The 21,785-nt window shown below is 40.7% G+C and overlaps 1 protein-coding gene across 3 annotated transcripts in view; it reads right to left on the bottom strand.

Moving 5' to 3' along the window:
• The window catches only part of fer1l6 (fer-1 like family member 6), a 37,907-nt gene extending 20,803 nt beyond the window's left edge, over positions 1-17,104 (bottom strand). For 2 of the 3 annotated variants that reach the window (XM_032567270.1, XM_032567272.1), the window contains exons 1-18: positions 16,993-17,104; positions 13,985-14,073; positions 13,574-13,676; positions 9,871-9,925; positions 9,624-9,755; positions 8,939-9,001; positions 8,739-8,817; positions 8,465-8,621; positions 8,148-8,334; positions 7,466-7,567; positions 7,272-7,362; positions 7,055-7,172; positions 6,724-6,955; positions 6,277-6,382; positions 5,855-6,077; positions 5,330-5,450; positions 4,335-4,435; positions 66-168 (exon numbers count right to left, since the gene is read on the bottom strand). In XM_032567270.1, coding sequence (XP_032423161.1) covers positions 66-168; positions 4,335-4,435; positions 5,330-5,450; positions 5,855-6,077; positions 6,277-6,382; positions 6,724-6,955; positions 7,055-7,172; positions 7,272-7,362; positions 7,466-7,567; positions 8,148-8,334; positions 8,465-8,621; positions 8,739-8,817; positions 8,939-9,001; positions 9,624-9,755; positions 9,871-9,925; positions 13,574-13,676; positions 13,985-14,073; positions 16,993-17,009 — 2,079 coding nt within the window. In that variant the 5' untranslated portion in view covers positions 17,010-17,104. The remainder of the gene's footprint in view (positions 1-65; positions 169-4,334; positions 4,436-5,329; positions 5,451-5,854; positions 6,078-6,276; positions 6,383-6,723; positions 6,956-7,054; positions 7,173-7,271; positions 7,363-7,465; positions 7,568-8,147; positions 8,335-8,464; positions 8,622-8,738; positions 8,818-8,938; positions 9,002-9,623; positions 9,756-9,870; positions 9,926-13,573; positions 13,677-13,984; positions 14,074-16,992) is intronic. The other variant, XM_032567271.1, reaches the window with a different exon arrangement.
• Between the last annotated feature and the right edge of the window lie 4,681 nt (positions 17,105-21,785).

The following is a 21,785-nucleotide window of genomic DNA, read 5'->3' as shown; positions in this document are numbered from 1 at the left end:
AAGATTTTTCATTATATTCTAGATATCTAGATGAACCTTCCCTCAGCAGGTGCTGCCAGCCTCACCAGCTCTTGTTTGCACATGGTCAAACGTTTCTTGTCCAGGGTTGTCAGGTAGCTGCTCTTCAGCTCTGCCTTCAGTTTGGCCTCTGCAGCGGCAATAAAATTCCTGTAAAACACACAACACATCTTAAAAAGCAGAACAAAATTCCTCCATAATAATACTAGAAACCCATTAAAAAAAAACCTTTTGGTTGTGACAGCTACAGGTGGATTGCTTGTTGATTAACTGAATGAATGTTGTAAGAAGGGCGTCTGGTTGTCGTGTTTTAATTAGTGGTGGAGCAACAGCAGTAAGCAGTGAAGAAAAAGCAACAATGTTAGTGAATACAGAGTTAGAGTTACATTAACCCAAATTATTGCCACTGGTAATGACTAGGGTTGAAAAATGCAGTAGCATAAATGAATTGATGTCAATACAAAGTCCTAAAATGGGTAAAAATACAAACTTATCTGGCGATGCTTTGCCTAGGAGTAAATTGAAAGGCTGGAAGTGGATTTAATGTGATAAGAATTATAACGTGGGAATAAAATTTGTATTAAAGTTGCTCCTCTCCTCACTGTCATTTCTGTACTACAGAAAGTCAGTATTTTTACACATTGGCTCCATTATACTCCTCCATGGGCTGCCACCTTATCGTGGTGGAGGGGTTTGAGTGTCCCAATGATCCTAGGAGCTATGCTGTCTGGGGCTTCATGCCCCTGGTAGGGTCACCCAAGGCAGACAGGTCCTAGGTGAGGGACCAGACAAAGAGCAGCCCAAAGACCCCAATGATGAAGGAAAACTTTGGACTTGGTGTTCCCTCGCCCGGACGCGGGTCACCGGGGCCCCACTCTGGAGCCAGGCCTGGAGGGGGGGCACGATGGCGAGCGTCTGGTGGCCGGGCTTTTACCCATGGAGCCCGGCCGGGCTCAGCCCGAAGAGGAAACATGGGCCCCCCCTCCCATGGGCCCACCACCCGTGGGAGGGGCCAAAGGGGTCGGGTGCAGTGTGGGATGGGTGGCAGCAGAGGGAGGGGACCCTGGCGGTCCGATCCTCGGTTGCAGAAACTGGCTCTTGGGACGTGGAATGTCACCTCTCTGGTGGGGAAGGAGCCGGAGCTAGTGCGTGAGGTTGAGAGGTTCCGGCTAGAAATAGTCGGTCTCACCTCGACGCACGGCTCTGGTTCTGGAACCAGTCTCCTTGAGAGGGGCTGGACATACTTCCACTCTGGAGTTGCCCAAGGTGAGAGGCGTCGGGCAGGAGTGGGCATACTTGTTGCTCCCCATCTCGGCGCCTGTACGTTGGGGTTTACCCCGGTGAACGAGAGGGTAGCATCCCTCCGCCTACGGGTGGGGGGACGGGTTCTGACTGTCGTTTGTGCTTACGGGCCGAACGACAGTTCAGATTACCCACCCTTTTTGGAGTCCTTAGAGGGGGTACTGGAGAGTGCTCCTCCTGGGGACTCCCTTGTTCTGCTGGGGGACTTCAACGCTCACGTGGGCGATGACAGTGAGACCTGGAGGGGCGTGGTTGGGAGGAACGGCCCGCCCGACCTGAACTCGAGCGGTGTTCTGTTGCTGGACTTCTGTGCTCGCCATGGATTGTCCATAACGAACACCATGTTCAAGCATAAGGGTGTCCATATGTGCACTTGGCACCAGGACACCCTAGGCCGCAGTTCGATGATCGACTTTGTCATCGTTTCATCGGATCTGCGGCCGTATGTCTTGGACACTCGGGTGAAGAGAGGTGCGGAGCTGTCCACTGACCACTACCTGGTGGTGAGTTGGCTCCGGTGGTGGGGGCGAAAGCCGGTCAGACCTGGCAGGCCCAAACGTGTTGTGAGGGTCTGCTGGGAACGTCTGGCGGAATCCCCTGTGAGACGGAGCTTTAACTCCCATCTCCGGCAAAACTTCGAACACGTCCCGGGGGAGGTGGGGGACATGGAGTCTGAGTGGACCGTGTTCCGTGCCTCCATTGTCGAGGCGGCCGATCGGAGCTGTGGCCGCAAGGTTGTCGGTGCCTGTCGCGGCGGCAACCCTCGAACCCGCTGGTGGACACCTTCGGTGAGGGATGCCGTCAGGCTGAAGAAGGAGTCCTATCGGGCCTTTTTGGCCTGTGGGACTCCGGAAGCAGCTGATGGGTACCGGCGGGCGAAGCGGCATGCGGCTCGGGCGGTTGCTGAGGCAAAAACCCGGGCGTGGGAGGAGTTTGGAGAGGCCATGGAGAAAGACTTCCGTACGGCTTCGAGGCGATTCTGGTCCACCATCCGGCGTCTCAGGGGGGGGAAGCGGTGCAGCACCAACACTGTTTATAGTGGGGATGGTGTGCTGCTGACCTCTACTCGGGACGTTGTGGGCCGGTGGGCAGAGTACTTCGAAGACCTCCTCAATCCCACCAACATGCCTTCCACTGAGGAAGCGGAGCCTGGGGACTCTGGGTTGGGCTCTCCAATCTCTGGGGGCGAGGTCGCCGAGGTGGTTAAAAAGCTCCTCGGTGGCAGGGCCCCGGGGGTGGATGAGATCCGCCCGGAGTTCCTTAAGGCTCTGGATGTTGTAGGGTTGTGTTGGTTGACGCGACTCTGCAATGTCGCATGGACATCGGGGGCAGTTCCCCTGGATTGGCAGACTGGGGTGGTGGTCCCCCTGTTCAAAAAGGGGGACCGGAGGGTGTGCTCCAATTATAGAGGGGTCACACTCTTAAGCCTCCCTGGCAAGGTCTATTCAGGGGTCCTGGAGAGGAGGGTCCGTCGGATAGTCGAACCTCGGATTCAGGAAGAGCAGTGTGGTTTTCGTCCTGGTCGTGGAACGCTGGACCAGCTCTACACCCTCGGCAGGGTCCTGGAGGGTGCATGGGAGTTCGCCCAACCAGTCTACATGTGTTTTGTGGACTTGGAGAAGGCGTTCGACCGTGTCCCTCGGGGAGCCCTGTGGGGGGTTCTCCGGGAGTATGGGGTACCGGGCCCTTTGATACGGGCTGTCAGGTCCCTGTATGACCGGTGTCAGAGTCTGGTCCGCATTGCCGGCAGTAAGTCGGGCTCGTTTCCGGTGAGAGTTGGACTCCGCCAGGGCTGCCCTTTGTCACCGATTCTGTTCATCACTTTCATGGACAGAATTTCTAGGCGCAGCCAAGGTGTTGAGGGGATCCGATTTGGTGGCCTTAGGATCTCATCTCTGCTTTTTGCAGACGATGTGGTCCTTTTGGCTTCATCAGATCGTGATCTGCAGCTCTCGCTGGAGCGGTTCGCAGCCGAGTGTGAAGCGGCCGGGATGAGGATCAGTGCCTCCAAATCCGAGGCCATGGTCTTGAGCCGGAAAAGGGTAGAGTGCCTTCTCCGGGTCAGGGGGGGTGTCCTGCCCCAAGTGGAGGAGTTTAAGTATCTCGGGATCTTGTTCACGAATGGGGGAAGAAGGGAGCGGGAGATCGACAGGCGGATTGGCGCAGCGTCTGCTGTCAAGCGGGCGCTGTACCGGTCCGTCGTGGTGAAGAGAGAGCTGAGCCAAAAAGCGAAGCTCTCGATTTACCGGTCGATCTACGTTCCCACCCTCATCTATGGTCATGAGCTTTGGGTCATGACCGAAAGAACGAGATCGCGGATACAAGCGGCCGAAATGGGTCTTCTCCGTAGGGTGGCTGGGCTCTCCCTTAGAGATAGGGTGAGAAGCTCAGTCATCCGGGAGGGACTCAGAGTAGAGCCGCTGCTCCTTCACATCGAGAGGAGCCAGTTGAGGTGGCTCGGGCATCTGGTCAGGATGCCTCCTGGACGCCTCCCTGGTGAGGTGTTCCGGGCACGTCCCACCGGGAGGAGGCCCCGGGGAAGACCCAGGACACGCTGGAGGGACTATGTCTCTCGGCTGGCCTGGGAACGCCTCGGGATTCCCCCGGAGGAGCTAGAAGAAGTGGCTGGGGAGAGGGAAGTCTGGGCCTCCCTTCTGAAGCTGCTACCCCCGCGACCCGACCTCGGATAAGCGGAAGAAGATGGATGGATGGATGGATGGCTCCATTATAATTTGAGATGACTTTTTTGGACAAGACTGTAAAATATCACAAACAGCTTATATTTTTTCTTTGATACCTGACAGGTGTGGAAATTTACAAGTTATAAAATTAAATCTCTGAGCATAATTTTAGAAAGATTTAGATTTAGTAGAGAGTATATTGAACAATAAATGAATAGGTAAACTCTGCTATCCAACATGGTGGATAAACATAATGAAATGATTCATTGCTGCAAACCTCAGATGCTCTGCTGCTGCTTTCCAAAGGAGCAGTGAGAGCTCTGCTGGAATTACCTGGCATTCAAACAAAACTCTCTGAGCTCAGTTCTTAAAACTGCCTCAGCCGCTGGCTCCAACTTCTTATGAAGGTCAGCAGCAACACACACACCCTCGTCCTGTAGGACACAACGGCAGAGAATAATCACAACAAGGAGACTGTTGAATTTAAAACACTGCGGTTTTCAGAAATTGATAATCCTTTTAGAACAGATGATGCACTTGTTTCTTTATTTCGGGTGTACTTATCAAATTAAGATATGTGTAAAAACAGATGTATGTTTATTATTTGGGTTGTTATTAAAACCTCTAGTCCCACAGATTGATTTATCTTTGAGCCACTAAAGTGATGCATCTTCAGTATGACAAAAAAATTAAAGAAACTTAGAAACGGGCTCTGATATAAACAAGATGACACACATGTGAGAGGGGGTGTGTGTGTGTGTATGTTTAAGCATTTCTCAGGTTGTAAGGTACATTTTTCCAGCAGATTGTATGTTAACAGGAGCCACTGCTCCTTATGGGTCCCTGGTCCCGTAAGGAGCAGTCATGTTTTTGGATCAGCGGTTAGGTTTCCACACACAGGGAGGGATAAACCAAGCAAAAAGTGTCCATTTTCCTTCAGTTTTCAGTTGGGGTGATCCCAACACAAGGGACATGATAGCGATGGCAGCAACTAAAGCTGAAAATGTTTCTACTTTTCTGTGTCGTGTCACATGTATGAGCTCAATATTTCATGTGTGAATTTTGCGGGTTGTTTGGCTGGAGAAAAGCAAATGATTGTTGTTGCATTGCCTCCCTTGTGTAAAGTGTGGTTTGAGTTTAGGTCTGGTTTAGGTTTAGGGTTTACGGGTAGTAGTTAGGTTTACGGTAAGGATCAGGGCTGGGCTGTAGAAATAAATGAAAAATGAATGGAAGTCAAAGAAAAGTCCTTGTGAAGCTGTAAAAACGTTCTATGTGTGTGTGTTCCTGTGAGTGTGTAGGCGTGCGCATGTGTATGTGTTTCTGCTTACAAACTGCACAGCGATATTTTCCAGCATATTGGAGTTGTAGAGCCGGTAGGTTCTGTCCTCCCAGGAGCTCACAACACTAGCACAGGGCTTCTTCTTCTCCAGAGGTAAATACATGTAGTGTCTGAACATAACCACACACAGGCATAATGCAGCACTAAGATGAACATTTGATTGATGTACAGTCCACTGAATACATATTCTACATGCTATAACAAATAACAAATGATGGTCAGCCACAAATCAACTTCTTATTTGTCCTGATCAGTTTTTCATCATGTCAAGGATGAACAAAAATCTTGAGAAGATTTTCTAATTCTTTAAGAGACCCGTGGGTATGAGAGGGGAAATTGAAATTGTGTTAAAAAGCTTCAGTAGAAGAAGAAGCAAATAAGTCTCTTAATATGATTTAAGCAAAAACCCCAATTAAAGCTCATTTAAGAAGAAGTCTCTTAAGTTTTCAAGCAGTGTGAATGAACTGCAGATGACAATCTCAACTGTTGAGCAGCATATTCAAATGAAACCCACCTGTTTCCCTCGACGATGAGTGGTTTCTCCGGAGGTGTAGCAGATTTTGAGGCTCCGCATGAATCAGAGGGATCTTTGGGGAGGAGGGGTGAGGATGGGACGGTGAGGGAGGAGCCAAAAATGTCACTGCTGTCCGGGAAGTCCAGCACCTTTCTCCTCCGAGTCACTGCAGGACTGGCAGTACTTGGTTGAACGGAAGACTCCAAGACATTGCCATGGTTACCTGAAACAAGATGCACAAGTAAAGAAGGGACCTATTGCTGGTTACCAGTGACCCAGCATGTCAATGCTCACCCCAACAGTGTTACAATTAAGAAATAATCAACTGAATAACTGTTTATTTTGTTTTTGCCTCAAGCATATTTTACAATGGAGAAAAAAGACTTGGATTTTATTTTCTAAGGGGTTTTGTTGTGACTCACCGAGGGAGAACTCAAAGCTGATGGGCTTGTCTCCAATCTTACGGTCAATCATGGTGGCCTCAAACAAAGCTCCAAAAAGTAGGAAGGTCTCATCATCTTCAGTTGGCTGGACATAGAATCAGAAGTACTTGCTCAGTTTAAATAACAATATTTACACTGATGCATGATGAAGTAAATCTAAGCAAGACGAAAGATTATACATGCCTAATTTCATTTTTTAATGAAATTAGGCATGTATTATCTGGGTTTTGACCCTAATTAACGGCCTTTTTATCTAAAAAGGTTTTTAAGCTATAGAACCTGGTCTGACTTATAGGCCGAAGCACTCAATATGCAGCTTCATCAATTAACTTACAGTAATTAATTGCAGTACTATTTTGGTACAATTTCATTTTGCTGCTTTTAAATACATATCTTTTTTGGAACAAGCAAAAGGTTTTTTCTTACCACCGGAGGAGGATCAACAGGCAGGACCTCCGCTGCTCCTGCTTTTCCTTTGTCATCATCAGCTGCCCCTGTACCTCCTCCTGCTCCGCCTCCAGCAGAAGACTTAGCATCCTTCCCACCAGTTTTTCCTGCTTTTGTGTCTTTGACAGGTTTAATCATCCGACTGAGTTTGGAGTCTGAGCCTGTGCCCCCAGACAGGATCTCTACTGTCAGTTCTAAGTAGACCCTACCCCTAAAATCACAAGCACACAGTCCTGGGCATATAAATCAGGCAAAAGAAGGGACTTTCTTTTAGTTGCAATATGAAGAAGTATCATATCTTTCTATGAACCTGAAGGAAACTCCCTCGCCAATGCCCTCATTGAGTTCCCCTGTGTCATCACCCAAAGAGAAGTTTCGAGCTGAGCCGTACAGATTAATCCAAGCAGGACCAAAAGTTGGTAAAAACCCTAAAAACATGAAATAAACAAGAAAAAACCTTTTCACGATTAAACACGGGCATTTCCTTTCAACCTTCAGACCTGCTTTAGACCTTCATTTCTTCTCACCTTTGTCTCCATCTTGTTCATTGGAGATACGTCGTAGGTCAAAGTAATGGGTTCCTATGGCAACATCATTCATGCTCCCCTCATCCCAGACCTTAAAGGAAAATGAATATAAGATTATATGGAATTTCTACCTGCACCTACTTACATTCTTTTTTCAGAACTCTAAATCAATTAGTGGTATCAAGCTTTCAGACCTGGATCTTTAATCTCTGACACAAAGGAGGAAACATCTCAGTGAAGACAATCTGCTCGTTCCACGCGGGGTCTGCTGAAGACTTCTGGGTGGATGTGCGACCCTGAGACAAACACGACAATAGTGATCAGTGTTTTTCATTGAGACATACAGTACATACTGTATACTCTGTATATATACTCTGTATATGTACAGTACAGTCTGTATATACATATACTCATATGTGTATACATGTACACTCATGTACATGTATATATGCAACCATCCTTCATTCTGAATCTTGCTTTACAGATAATATGTGAGAGCTGTGTGTAACTTAGTTATGGAATTAAGTACGAAATGTCTTAAATTTCTACATTTGATCTTCCACACACTTTGCTCTATAAGGCTGAGTTGTATTGACCCTGTTTTATAGAGTCAAAGCGTCTATGTTGTGAAGTTGACTGGGACCTGACCGTCTGCAGACAGAAACCGTTAAAACTTTTTCTTCCACTATTCTGAGGTCTGGTAGCTAAGGTAACAGCTGACCTCAGAAGCCTGAATCATCTCTACTGAGGCCTTTCAATAAAGAGAAGCAGTGGCTCTGCATCCAACTCCCCAAAACATGGACCTTAACTCAGACTCATGTCTCGGTTCAAGGTGGCTCCAGATAAACTCTTAAATGGAAGCAACATTCAGCTCACCACTTGTTTGAAGAAGCTGACGACAACATATGGATCAATGAGTGCTGTGTTGTCTCCTATAAAGGCCTTTGTGACGTTGGCCATAATGCTGGAGTTGTTCTTAGGGAGGCCTTCGGCTCGGTACACCTTCACACAGAAACGGGCCCATGGCCGTTCAGAGGGAAGCCCCTCTGGGATCAGGAGGTTCCTGATGACAGACAACATTATTCCAAACCAGTCAAACAACACAGTTAATCTGCAAAGGCAACATGTAGTATTCAGCCTGCAGTGTAATGAGTGTGTCTTAAACTGCACATTAAGTCAGAGGTGCTTCATACTTTTCTATCTGTTCTTCAGCATCACTTGCTTTTTGTCCCGGTTGCACGGCATCACCTTTAGCTGAGACACTGATGTCACATTTAACATATCCTTTGACACCAGTGCTAATGTCACCAGGATTGGTCAACATTGCCCACTTATTGAGAAACTGGTGACCTGAGAAAGTAAGGCAATTATTCAGTTTATATCTCTACTTTCCATCAGAAGGAACCAATGAGGAAGTGTTGTGACGCTCTGCTTCAGACTTTCTCTAAATCATAAAACATGATTGACCTGGCTGTTTGTAGACTGTCCAAACGTCCAGTTTAAAGGACCCCACAGAGAATGTCTTCAGCAACTTTGAGTGAACAACCTGCAGAGGACCAAAATAAAAACACCACAAAATCAACCTATAAATGCAGAAATAAAAACTGTACCCAAAATACATCAGCATTAAAGTGGGAAGTTGCATTTATTCTCATGTTATTACCAACCGTCAGCTTGATGACTTTATCAAGGAAGATCTCTTTATGGGCAAAGAAATCAAAGACGAAATACTGATGGAAAGAGATAAAGCAAAAAGGTTTACATTATAAAGTAAAACTATTAATGACTTAAAGCCCTTATGAAGTTTTTCTAGCAGCTTTTTTAAACATCTTGATGAACATACCCACTCATGTGCATGTATATAAATATAGCAGCAGAGCAGGAAAAAAATAATAAAAAGAAGTCCCACCAACAGACGAGACAAAATGATAAGAAAAAAAGACAGAGTTCAGCTTCCAAAATGCCAACATTAAGCAGAGATCTCAAATTGCTTGAGATGAAGTCTTCAGCATTGATATTTAAGATGCACATTTTAGAATTTAATATAACCTCTTTACTAATCATCTGACCAATCACATTCAGCATAGCATTCCATAACACCCGAGGACACGCCCACACACAATGAAATAAAGACTCTTTCTGGTAAATGTATTTAATGTGTCAGGAACATTAGGATTGCAGTGATGTAATCTAACCAGTAACATATTGCCTACTTGATGTTAAGTAATATGTTGTATTAATGTGGCGTTTGTGTTGGCAGGTTATGAAACAATATTGATGCTCAATCTGACCACTGCTCGTCCCACACAGTTTTTGGAAATGTGTTTCTCAGCTCCAGCAGTTTCATTTCACCTCATTGTAAAATGGAGCGTTTGTTCCTTCCTTGACGGATGTCTGTTTCTTCTCGTCTCCAATCTCAATCACCACACTGGGGTCTATGTTTTCCCCCACAAGCTGTCTGGCTTCTGTGATATTAATGCCAATCTGCGAAACAGAACAAGAATAAGTCATTCATCAGGGTCCATGTGAGGCGGAATTGATCTGTTTTAATCAAAAAGGTTTTGTTTTTCTGTTCTATTTAAGCCGTTGTTGTTATTACCTGGAAGCTCTCAGGTTTTCCTTCGCTGTCCTGAATGCGAGTTTGAAGTTTGGCCCTGTGGGAATCCACATGAATGTCAAATTCATAGAAAAACCTTTTTTGTCATCTTGCGGACAAACAGGAAAATTGACAGAACAGAAAACATTCATCCTATTTGAGTTCTCACAATGAAGAAGTAAACTAGGTAAATGGCATCCGATTTACATGGCATCTTTTAAAACCTGTGAGTAATAATTTGAAAAATATATAATCACACTTCCATGTTGTTAGTACTCTCCAAAGAGGTTCTTCCATGCTGACTTCTCAGTCATCTTATAACGCTACAGTTGCTGGTATCACCTCTGCAGCAGGATGTTTCTTTTATTTTGTTACAATATATAAGTGAGATTTTAGATTTCCACTATGAGTTCCAGTCTTACTGTGGAGAAAAGCATCACTGTCAATGTTTTGATCAACTTAGCTGCAACTTTAAAAAAATGAAGTTGAGGAGGGTTTTCTGTACAGTAACTTTCAACCTGACAAAGTTCCACCTGGGTGCAATTTGGAGGTGTGTGTGCTTCACCACTGGTATGCTCCAGCGGTGAACCTGGAGCATGCCAATGTGAAAGGCACATGAGTGTGAAGACATGTGTTTTTTTATTGCAGGTACATGGTGACATCTTGTTACCTGAACTTGAAGCAGCAGCAGAAAATGCATGGCACTGAGTCATAAACTTATGAAAGCTGTAGTGATGAAACACAATTTTTAAAATTATTATGTTGTATTTCTAGTATTTGTTTTGAGTCATTGTGTCTAAATGAATGTTGCTGTTGTTTTATTTGGATATTAAAGCCTGTATAATTTAGACCAAAAAGCCAATGTTTTAGATGTTGTGTCAGTTTACAGATATAGACATAGTCCAAATGCAGCTTTTGACCAAAACAATATCTTCCTTATAGCTTCTGTGTGAATTATTTGAAACACTTCATTTCATTTCATAGACCTGACAATAACTTCCACTTTAGTACACCAGAACTGAGTCCTTTTGCTTTCTTTCTGCTAGTTGTAAAAGGATGCATGATGGTTTGAAACCCCTTTGACTCCACCATAACTGAACAATATATTACAAAATAAATACACTCAGATATTGTACTCATCAGTTCCACAGTTTGATAACAGTGCTACCTTATGAGGGGCCGTTTAGGACAAAATTTACGTTTTGTCTCTCACACACTACCAAAAACTCTCGCATACTCCAAAAAAGTAGCCACGCACACTCCAAAAAATTACGTTTTGTCTCTCACACACTACCAAAAACTCTCGCATACTCCAAAAAAGTAGCCACGCACACTCCAAAAAATTACGTTTTGTCTCTCACACACTACCAAAAACTCTCGCATACTCCAAAAAAATAGCCTCGCACACTCCAAAAAATTACGTTTTGTCTCTCACACACTACCAAAAACTCTCGCATACTCCAAAAAAGTAGCCACGCACACTCCAAAAAATTACGTTTTGTCTCTCACACACTACCAAAAACTCTCGCATACTCCAAAAAAATAGCCTCGCACACTCCAAAAAATTACGTTTTGTCCCTCACACACTACCAAAAACTCACGCATACTCCAAAAAAATAGCCTCGCATACTCAAAAAAATTACGTTTTGTCTCTCACACACTACCAAAAACTCTCGCATACTCAAAAAAATAGCCACGCACACTCAAAAATTACTCACGCACATTCAAAAAATACTCAAATTGCGTATACACACACTACTAAAATGTCACACACACACACACAAACGTTAACTTTCTCGCTCACATACACTACTATCAGCTCGCTCACATACACTGTACTAACAGCTCGCACATTCACAAACGTTAACTTTCTCGCTCACATACACTGCTAACAGCTCGCACACACACAGACGTTTATCTCTCACATACACAAGACCAGAGTTGAACACGCACACAGTACTAAGACTCGTTTTATGTATGTGTGAGAGCGAGACTTTTTATGAATGTGTGAGAGCGACACTCTTTATGAATGTGTGAGAGCGACACTCTTTATGAATGTGTGAGAGCGACACTCTTTATGAATGTGTGAGAGCGAGACTCTTTATGAATGTGTGAGAGCGACACTCTTTTTGAATGTGTGAGAGTTGTCACGGAAGAGGCGGGGCATAATTTTTGGATCAAACTGCGCATGCGTAGATCCTAAACTATAAGTTTCGATTGTTGACTCACTGTATGTTCTATTACTTAGTATATTTGTGCTTTTAAATATATATAGAACGTTTAACTTTCTTGTAGATTAAATGTGCTATAGAAATAAATGAATCTGATTGATTGATTAAAAATAGCAAAATTGCTGTAGTACAATCTGTCCACTGGGTGCCAGATTGTAGCACTGCGGGCAGTCGTTGAATCGTTTAATGCGCCTGTCAAAGTGCTGGTTGCCTCCGGAGAAGATAGAATGGTGTTTAAAATGGCAGCTGCCTGACCAATTCTCTCTCGTTTCGAATTAGAGTTAGCCATGTTCGGTATAGCAAACTCTTTCTTCTTCGGCACTAGTTGGCGCCGGTTAATAATTCCTGTAATACTGGCACCCAGTGGACAGATTGTACTACAGCAATTTTGCTATTTTTAATCAATCAATCAGATTCATTTATTTCTATAGCACATTTAATCTACAAGAAAGTTAAACGTTCTATATATATTTAAAAGCACAAATATACTAAGTAATAGAACATACAGTGAGTCAACAATCGAAACTTATAGTTTAGGATCTACGCATGCGCAGTTTGATCCAAAAATTATGCCCCGCCTCTTCCGTGACAACTCTCACACATTCATAAAGAGTGTCGCTCTCACACATTCATAAAGAGTCTCGCTCTCACACATTCATAAAGAGTGTCGCTCTCACACATTCATAAAAAGTCTCGCTCTCACACATACATAAAACGAGTCTTAGTACTGTGTGTGTGTTCAACTTTAGTCTTGTGTATGTGAGAGATAAACGTCTGTGTGTGTGCGAGCTGTTAGCAGTGTATGTGAGCGAGAAAGTTAACGTTTGTGTGTATGTGCGCGAGCTGGTAGTAGTGTATGTGAGCGAGAAAGTTAACGTTTGTGAATGTGCGAGCTGTTAGTACAGTGTATGTGAGCGAGCTGATAGTAGTGTATGTGAGCGAGAAAGTTAACGTTTGTGTGTGTGTGTGTGACATTTTAGTAGTGTGTGTATACGCAATTTGAGTATTTTTTGAATGTGCGTGAGTAATTTTTGAGTGTGCGTGGCTATTTTTTTGAGTATGCGTGAGTTTTTGGTAGTGTGTGAGAGACAAAATGTAATTTTTTTGAGTATGCGAGAGTTTTTGGTAGTGTGTGAGAGACAAAACGTAATTTTTTTGAGTATGCGAGGCTATTTTTTTGGAGTATGCGTGAGTTTTTGGTAGTGTGTGAGGGACAAAACGTAATTTTTTGGAGTGTGCGAGGCTATTTTTTTGGCGTATGCGAGAGTTTTTGGTAGTGTGTGAGGGACAAAACGTAATTTTTTGGAGTGTGCGTGGCTACTTTTTTGGAGTATGCGAGAGTTTTTGGTAGTGTGTGAGAGACAAAACGTAATTTTTTGGAGTGTGCGTGGCTACTTTTTTGGAGTATGCGAGACTTTTTGGTAGTGTGTGAGAGACAAAACGTAAATTTTGTCCTAAACGGCCCCTCATACTACCTCTTTGTGTTTGGTTTTATTGCTCTTCTAATGAGAGGCTGGTCTTCTGGGGTTTCCCCTTCCTGTAGGAGAGATGCTTCAGAGGAAGCCTCGACCTCACTGTCTGCACACACACAAACACACAAAACAAATAGGACCAAAGTATTCAGAAACTCTAAGAACTGAAAGACCTTTTTGTTCCATATCAGTAAACGTTACAGATAATACTTCAGTTTCATAGAAATGGCAGTAACAATCTGTTTTCCTAGAAAACTGAAATCACCCATAGCAACCAGGACTGCACACAGTGTCAGCCCTGTAATGACACATGCTTATTTGACCAGGGTTAGTCTCACTCCCATGAAAACAGGGACAACTCCTCTGCTTATGATCACAGCTGAGACTCCGTGATGTTTGTTTTCCATGCCTTACCCACAGCTCCTTTGTTTGCCAGGACCAGGTCAGCGATGTCTTTCTTCTTCTTCTTCACTTTCAGGCCAAATATGTTCTTTTCCTTCCTGCTAAAGAAACAGCAAGTTTGGTATTCAATCATTCTCACTTTATGGATTATTTTACAACTGAGCCATTAAGAAAAAAATCCCAAACGTTTGGTGAAAAACAGTAGTATAAAATATGGACAAGTTGTTATGAACTGAAAACGGTCTAAAGTTCAGTCTGAGTGAATGTACAGTAACTGGTAATTAAATGCTCTCTTTAGAAACCAGTAATCACAAAACGTATTGAACCTAATCTAAATATATTTTCTGTGGATATAACTTTGTTTATTCTTTTATTACACTACGTTCAATAAAGTTAAACTCAAAGTGGAAATTAGATTTTTGTTTTAAAATTGAAACTACTCAAGCAGAACATAGGCAAATTTGAATTTTTATGGCCAAAGACAGAAACCGATATTTCTGTTTGTTTTGATTTCCTTATTATGTTTCAAATAGTCCAGATTTTTAATTTTATTTTCATTTTTCGAGACAGGTTCCAAATTCTGTGAACATGTGGGGTGAACTGAACGTCCATCCTGAACGTGTCGTCCCACATGTGTTTTCACCACTAAACAGATGTAGATTCACAGTAGCAAATAATAATTAGCTCTGCTTAGGATTTAAAAAACCTTTGTTGAACTTTTGTGTCACATTGCAAGCCTGATGTCAAAAAAGGTCCAATCATTGAGACCATCAGCTGAAGCCTGTGCTGCTAGTTTAAGCTCAGGTTCCGAGAGTTCAAATACAATAAAACATGAAATATGGAAAGAAAAAGCAAACTAAAATTTCTACTCAATGGACAAAAAAGAAAACAAGTGGTATCCCACATAAATGTCTTGTTGTTGTTTTCTTTATTTGAAAAGCATAAATCAAACAGATAAGTCAGATAAACATAATTTCTAAAAATCTAACATGTTCCTGAAAGGATATCTTTCTTGTATTGCACATAGATTGAGGAAGGAAGGAATTTTTTCAGCAGGTTTGCTCTTCTCTGCCTGATTATTCTACTCTAACCATTGTTTCCTCTTTTGCAAATCAGAAGTAAGACACAATAATCTATCTGCTGTCAATTGTTATGACTTTTGTCCACAGCAGAATCATTATTTCCAGAACATATCCTCACCTGACGTCTTCCGCTAAAAGCTTCCTTATTTCTCAAACATCCTGAAGCAATTTACAAATTTTACTTGTTGCTTCATATGTAAAAATAAAACCGATCACTGCAGAGCCTTAAATATACTGGCTCTTCTGTCACTTGGCTTCACTTTAAGACGATATTTCTCTGTTTAACCAGCTGTGGTTTCTGTTAATCAGGCTGTCACGAATATTTTGCGGTTTGTGATTGGTGAAAGGGAGCAGCCCTTCTCTTGTTAATCTCCTACACAGGAAAGTCTACCACTGTCCATATATAAATACTCTTACATATTTAATGTGCTGAATTGGTTCCACTCTAGCATGGCAGTACATTCAGAGTTTAACTATTTAACACTTACAATGCCTCATTCAATATGAAATGTTAGCTTCTTATCTAATCTCATTATTTTAACTCTGCAAAAGTAATAGATTTAATTAGACAACATTGACAGTATTTACCTCATTAAGCAAAATATGTAAATGAGATAAATGTTCTAGCTGAGTAAATACTTAGGACTTGTTCAGGGTGTTCACTGCCTCTCTCCCATTGGCCACTGGAGAAAGGCATCAGGCCCCAAAGCAAAGCTTTCCTCTGTGCAAACAGCATGAGGCTTAAACTCACAGTCTCTTTCTGATTGTAAACCAACATGCAAAAAACCCTAGTTTGTCTGTTCTCTGATGATATTTTAAGAATTTTGTAAACTTCTTTTAGCATCTTGTAGTTTGCCTTCTTGCTTTTTTCAGTCAGATCTGGACATGTTGACAAGTTCTGAATGCAATCTAGAGTGGACAGGCTGATTTCTGATTCCTTTGGCACTTGTTTGAGCCTTTCATTAGATTCATAAGTGGCTCAAATCTTCCTTGAAAATATTATTAATAATAATAATGTTGGCTGACCATAATAATATATGAGGTTTAAACTAAGAAAAAACATCTTCAAGATGCATGATGTGCAGCTGATATGAGATGCCTGAATGATTTATTCATTTTAAGTGAGAATAAATAGAGGGGATCCCAACCTATTTATCACTAGCAATTTTATTTATTATTTTACCCAACTGTTTAAAATGTCTTTCTCTCTGTTTTCATTGTTTAGTTTTATTACTCTAATGTTTCTGTTCTTAGATTTTATATTACAGTACCAGAGGTTTCTTATTTTTAGTAAATTTGTAAAATTCTCAAAACTTTTTTTTAATTACTTGATTTTACTTATTACAGAAACTATTACAGTTTTTTTTTTATATAATTGTTTTCAGGGTTTCACAAGAATATTTCAATACCTTCCTGACCCATATAAAAGCTTTTGTCATTTTTTTAAAGAAGCCATGAACAAATGTACAACTTTAAGATTTAACTAACTTTAAATGCAACACTGAACAGGGAATCTGAACTTATTAAAGACTCAACAGCTCAAACAGTTGATTAAATCTAAGACTTTTAAAGTCAGACTTTCAGACATACATGCAAGAAAAATGGGACAAAATAACTTTAGAAATGTGAAATTTCTTCAGAAATTCTCAAATATTTCATAAGGGTTGTGGGACGGAATGAACTACAAAACATCAAATGTCTCCATTATGTTCTGCAATGTTATTGTTATCCAAGCTTGAATTAGAGACGTAAATGGGGAAATCTAAAGAAATGTAAATAAATATCAAAATAAAATTCCAAAAAGTACAATAAAATAAATTTTGGCTAAGTAGAAAATAAACATCATAAATCTAAAACAGCTTAGTGTAAAACTTAAAGGAACTTTTGCTTATATTAACAATTAATAGAAAATATGATTGCTGAGAGCCAATCTCCTACCTTGTTTTGGGATCCATTGTTACTCTCAGGACAGATTATATGAAGATTTTCAGACCTGCTCCAGTTTGACATAAAGTTTAACTGAAAAACAGTCAGATCAGCTGATTGGCTGAAGTATTTGTTCAGGGAATGATGATGCTGATGATGTGAAACTGCAGGAACATGTGGTTGGCCCATGCACTCTTTTCAACCTCACACTCTGATGTGTTTTGCATTTCAGCTTCTTTCTTTTATTTAGTTAAAGCTCGGGGCAAAGCTATTGGTCAAATCATTATTTAAATGGTCATTTCTCGTCATAAAGACTTAACTCATGAGTATTTAAAGAGATTTTATTGTTCCCTAAGTTCTTCAATAACAACAAAGCTCATCAACTGCCATCTGTTCAACAGACTTAACAGATGATAGGAGTGTTTACCCTGTGTGTGTGTGTATAGGTAGACTGGTATTCTTGTGACCAGGATGTTTGAAACTGGCAGAGCTAACAACTCCACCCCAGGTAAACAGAGCAGCTTGCAGCCTGCAGGTAGAGATCAGCAGCAGCCAGGTGGATCACAGTCACCTCAAACTGAAAAATCTTCTCCTTATGTACACTGTGGACATCCAACAGACATACAGCTGATTTTTATGAAGAGCCAAAGTTTACGTGCTGTGAGATTGATTTGAGAGTTAATGTATTTATATGCCGATCTAACTCATACTGATGTCTGTATTTTAATTTATTAGATTGTGTGATAGCAACGCTGAGATAAAGAAAATAAACCCTAATTTCCAGTTCTGGAGCAAAAATGATCAGATTCAAACTTAAATGATTAAAACCTTAGATCATAGGTTAGGGTTACTCAGTTTCTACTCATTTGAGGTAGAAAATGAGTAGATGGATTTTTATTGATACAAGAAAATTCACACTAAGTCAAAAGGCTATAATTTTTTGCTAACAAAGCTGTACTCTCAAAAATGTACCCGTCTTTTCTTATTTATTGATTGATAACATAATTAACTAATTCTTTCATTTAAGGTTTCTCGTGCTTTTGAATTGGTTGGAATGGACCTCATCGAAAAATTGGCTCAAACAAAGTCAGGACACCAATATGTGTCCTGAATAGTCATCATTGACTATTTCACCAAGTAGCCACAGGCTTACACACTGAAGACAAAGTCTGCTCCAGAAGTGACAGATTGCATTAGAACATTTGTGCATCAGTTTGAAACCACAAAGAGAATTTTGTAGCAAAGTTGTAGATGGCCAACCAAATACCTGGGATGAGTACGTGGATGCTGTGTTATTTGGACTTTGAAAAAAGAAGCAAATAATTACCCAGTACTCCCCCTATGATTGTTGGGAAGAGAGGCATGGTAGTCTTCTGAAGTTCCTGAAAACGTCTTTGTAGGGTTCTGGACAATCAGAGGTGCAGGATGCATTTATGGGAAAAGATGCCCTTCTATCAAGAGTGAACATCTACAAGTTATTTTACTTGGACATAAAGCAAACTGGTCCTGATGTGGAACATGTAAGAGAGGTACAATGACAATATTGTTTTAAAATGTCAGTGCCATAGTTGTATTTTGATAGCCTGGTCATTGCCTTCCTGCACTATTCCGCTTGACTCAAACCTTACAGCACAGTCTGGGCTTTCTCCCACTGACTTGGATTCCTCTGGTAGAATTAGAATAACATTATAATTATTGAGTCTGTATAATTTTGAAAATAGTATTCTTCAGACTTTGTCAGTGAGGTCTGTATAAGACATGACACCTTGTTGACATCAGCATGAGATAAAAAATACTGTGCTATTCAAGTATTTTAAAGCCTGGGGAAGGATTGCTTCACAGAAAAATTGTACATGGTCAAGCTAGCATATAGCATCATTTGCCAGCAAATGGTGTGTTGTGATACAGGTTGTCCATGCTTCACAAAACCCCCAAGAGACACCGAATACAATAGAGGGAAAGCTCAAACAATTGCTACTCCATTTTTTGGTAAAATTACTACCCATCATCAAAAGTGATTTCCTTTTTAAATGTTAAGACAAGTGATTGTTAACATCATAATATGACACTAAGCATGTTTTTCAGGCCGTACATGAATCTCCTGATGCAGACTTAGTGGAAGTAGAAGAGATTATGAAGTGTAGCACCTGATCTTGTTGATGTGAGCTTTAGTCTTTAGGACTTTCATACCAGAAAATTACTGTCAATCACAATATAATGTTTTCATAATGTTGCCTATTGGATTTACAAGAGTGATGTTCACTTTATACAAGAGGACCACATACAAAGTCTGCAAACTGACCAGACTTTGGTTTGTGTGCGTACCTTTGTAAGCACACAAAATTGTTTTCTAAAATGTGTTTTTTTCCCCCTGTCTTTAAATTCATAGCTTGGGAAACCTCAGCCCTTCGTTCTACGCTCTTCTTCGTAAGGTCTGGGCTCTCAGCTATTAAGATGCAATTGTTTGCTGGAATGCAGAAAATCAATGTCATTGTTCACAACTTATTCTGTTTGCTGAATGAATCGGGTGAAAATTTTCCAGGTCAAATGTCTTAAAAATTATTTTGTTAAAAATTTGCAGAAAATTGTTTGTTTGCGTAAGTGATGTGCAACGTGCAATAGAAGATCGCATGGAGGGAAAATGTTTTCTGCAGGTCATTAAAAAGCATAAATTTATTTTGCAGAAATCAAGGCATTTAAATGGTATAAATGTTTTACTTCTTTTAATAAAAATATACAATTTCTATGACTGCTTCAGGATGGTTGTAAAGCAGGATTTTGGAAAGAAGCATGACAGATGGCTGAGAAGAGAAGATTAAAACAAGAAACAAAGTGCACAAAGAAATAGAAGTACTAAAAAGGAAACTAAAACAACAGAACAGTCAAATACAAGAAAAGATTCTGGCGAGGAACCAAGAACACACCCAGAGGTCCAAAGTCCATCAGTTGCTTAAGAATTGTACTGTGAACAGCAAGGTGAGGAAAACTTTTTTGCACCATGAAACCCTAATTTGTGACATCAGGACTAAGTACAAGAATACCAAAAATGAAAAAAGGGGGAGGGGAATTGTCTTCCCTACAAAAGATTGTTGTAGGGAAGATGGTCAGGAAATACAGGCTAGAGAAAGCACTGAATATAAGAAAAAAAAAAACGGAGCTAGGCACCCAACTAGGTCATCAATCTAATCTACACAAAAAAATGTAGACAATTATTATGCTTGAATAAATGAGTTTCTTTTCTGTCTTTCATATGTCTGTCTCTCTCAACTTTTTGCTTACTCTGCATTTTTGTCTTACACTTAAATCATTGATCTTTTTCTTCCTGTATGATTGTATGTCTTTTCTGTAATTTTCTCGTTAAAATTGCAGGCAGATAAAAATATCTCTAGATATTTTTCCCTCCTCTCTGGGTCGGTATCACGTCTTGTATGATAGAGCCGCTGCTTTTCTGAGGACTAAGTAATGGCTTGGCTCCCTGTCAGTATTTACTATTATCATTAAACTGAACACAAATCTAAACAAATTAGCTAATTTCAACAATACTACTTAGTAATCATATAAATAGTCTAATACTGAATATTTGTAATAAGAAATCTATATGGCATCCTTGTTAATAACACAAAGCAGCTGAGAAAATTGCCTTTTTAAAATTATCAAATTAAAACTAGAATATCATTTTTTAGCAGCAGAGTATGTTGAGATTTATCTTTTCAGCCAAAGTTGAAGAATTATAAAATTTACCAAAAAATAAATGAAAGAACTTACTTTTGGTCTTTCTAAAACTTTTAGAGGGTCAAACTGATGAAATTTCGTGTTGACCATATGACTTCTGGAATGTTCCAGATTTTTCCAGTGGGGTTATACTGTATGTTACGGTAGCAGAGCTTAGTCAGGAACACAACTAACTGAAATGTGTGTTTTAGCAGAAATACATTGCTTCAGCTGTGCTTTTATTTAACATCACTATATTATTTTAAGAAAAATGATTTTTTGGGGGGTGGGACGTTCATATCCCTGGGCCTCCACAAGATTTATGACCACCTATGTTGAAAAGTGAAACATTTTGAGAAATTTTTTTTACAAAGATAAAGTACAATTAGATTAAAGTAATTCACCATATTTAAAAAATGTATACTATGAGATGGTTTTCCAGGTCTAAAATGTCAATAAGATAAAATGGTGATTCACTGCTCAACAAAAATGGCTTGGAAAAAAGGATTGAAAAAATACACAACTGTTTCTGTGCTGATAAACAGTTCAAATTCAAAAATACTTTATTGATCCCAGAGGGAAATTAAATGTTGTAGCTCATATTATGTAAGGTTATTCAAAGAGTTGTTATATAAAGCACTCATAACTAAAAAAAAATCCCCTCTTTATGCACAATCTTGGCCAGTAAAGATTATTCTCATTCATATACTTAATAACATTTATTAAGTAAATAAATACTTAATAAATTATGTACAGTGTAACTGTTGCTGTGGTTAATTAGGTAGCTAAACAATTTCTAATACGTTGAAAGCAGTAATTGACTTTATGGTTCTTAGGAATCATATCTTAATTTGTAGAATTTGTGAGGATGAATGATGTGAAAAATCAGTGACAAATATTTTCAAACCAGCAGTATTTCTGTTTTCACTCATAAACAATGGAAAATGCACTATGAACCCACACATCAATTGGTCCGTCAAACTATATTTGGTCTACATTATTCCCATATTTACTTAATTTAATTTCACTTCCTGAAACCTTTAGTTTAACTGAAAGATATAAATTATAAATGATGCAATACTTAGAAACCAAAA

The sequence above is a fragment of the Xiphophorus hellerii genome, chromosome 7 (assembly GCF_003331165.1).
Source record: "Xiphophorus hellerii strain 12219 chromosome 7, Xiphophorus_hellerii-4.1, whole genome shotgun sequence".
NCBI classification, from domain to species: domain Eukaryota; kingdom Metazoa; phylum Chordata; class Actinopteri; order Cyprinodontiformes; family Poeciliidae; genus Xiphophorus; species Xiphophorus hellerii.
This window is presented reverse-complemented; position numbering and strand designations above follow the sequence as displayed.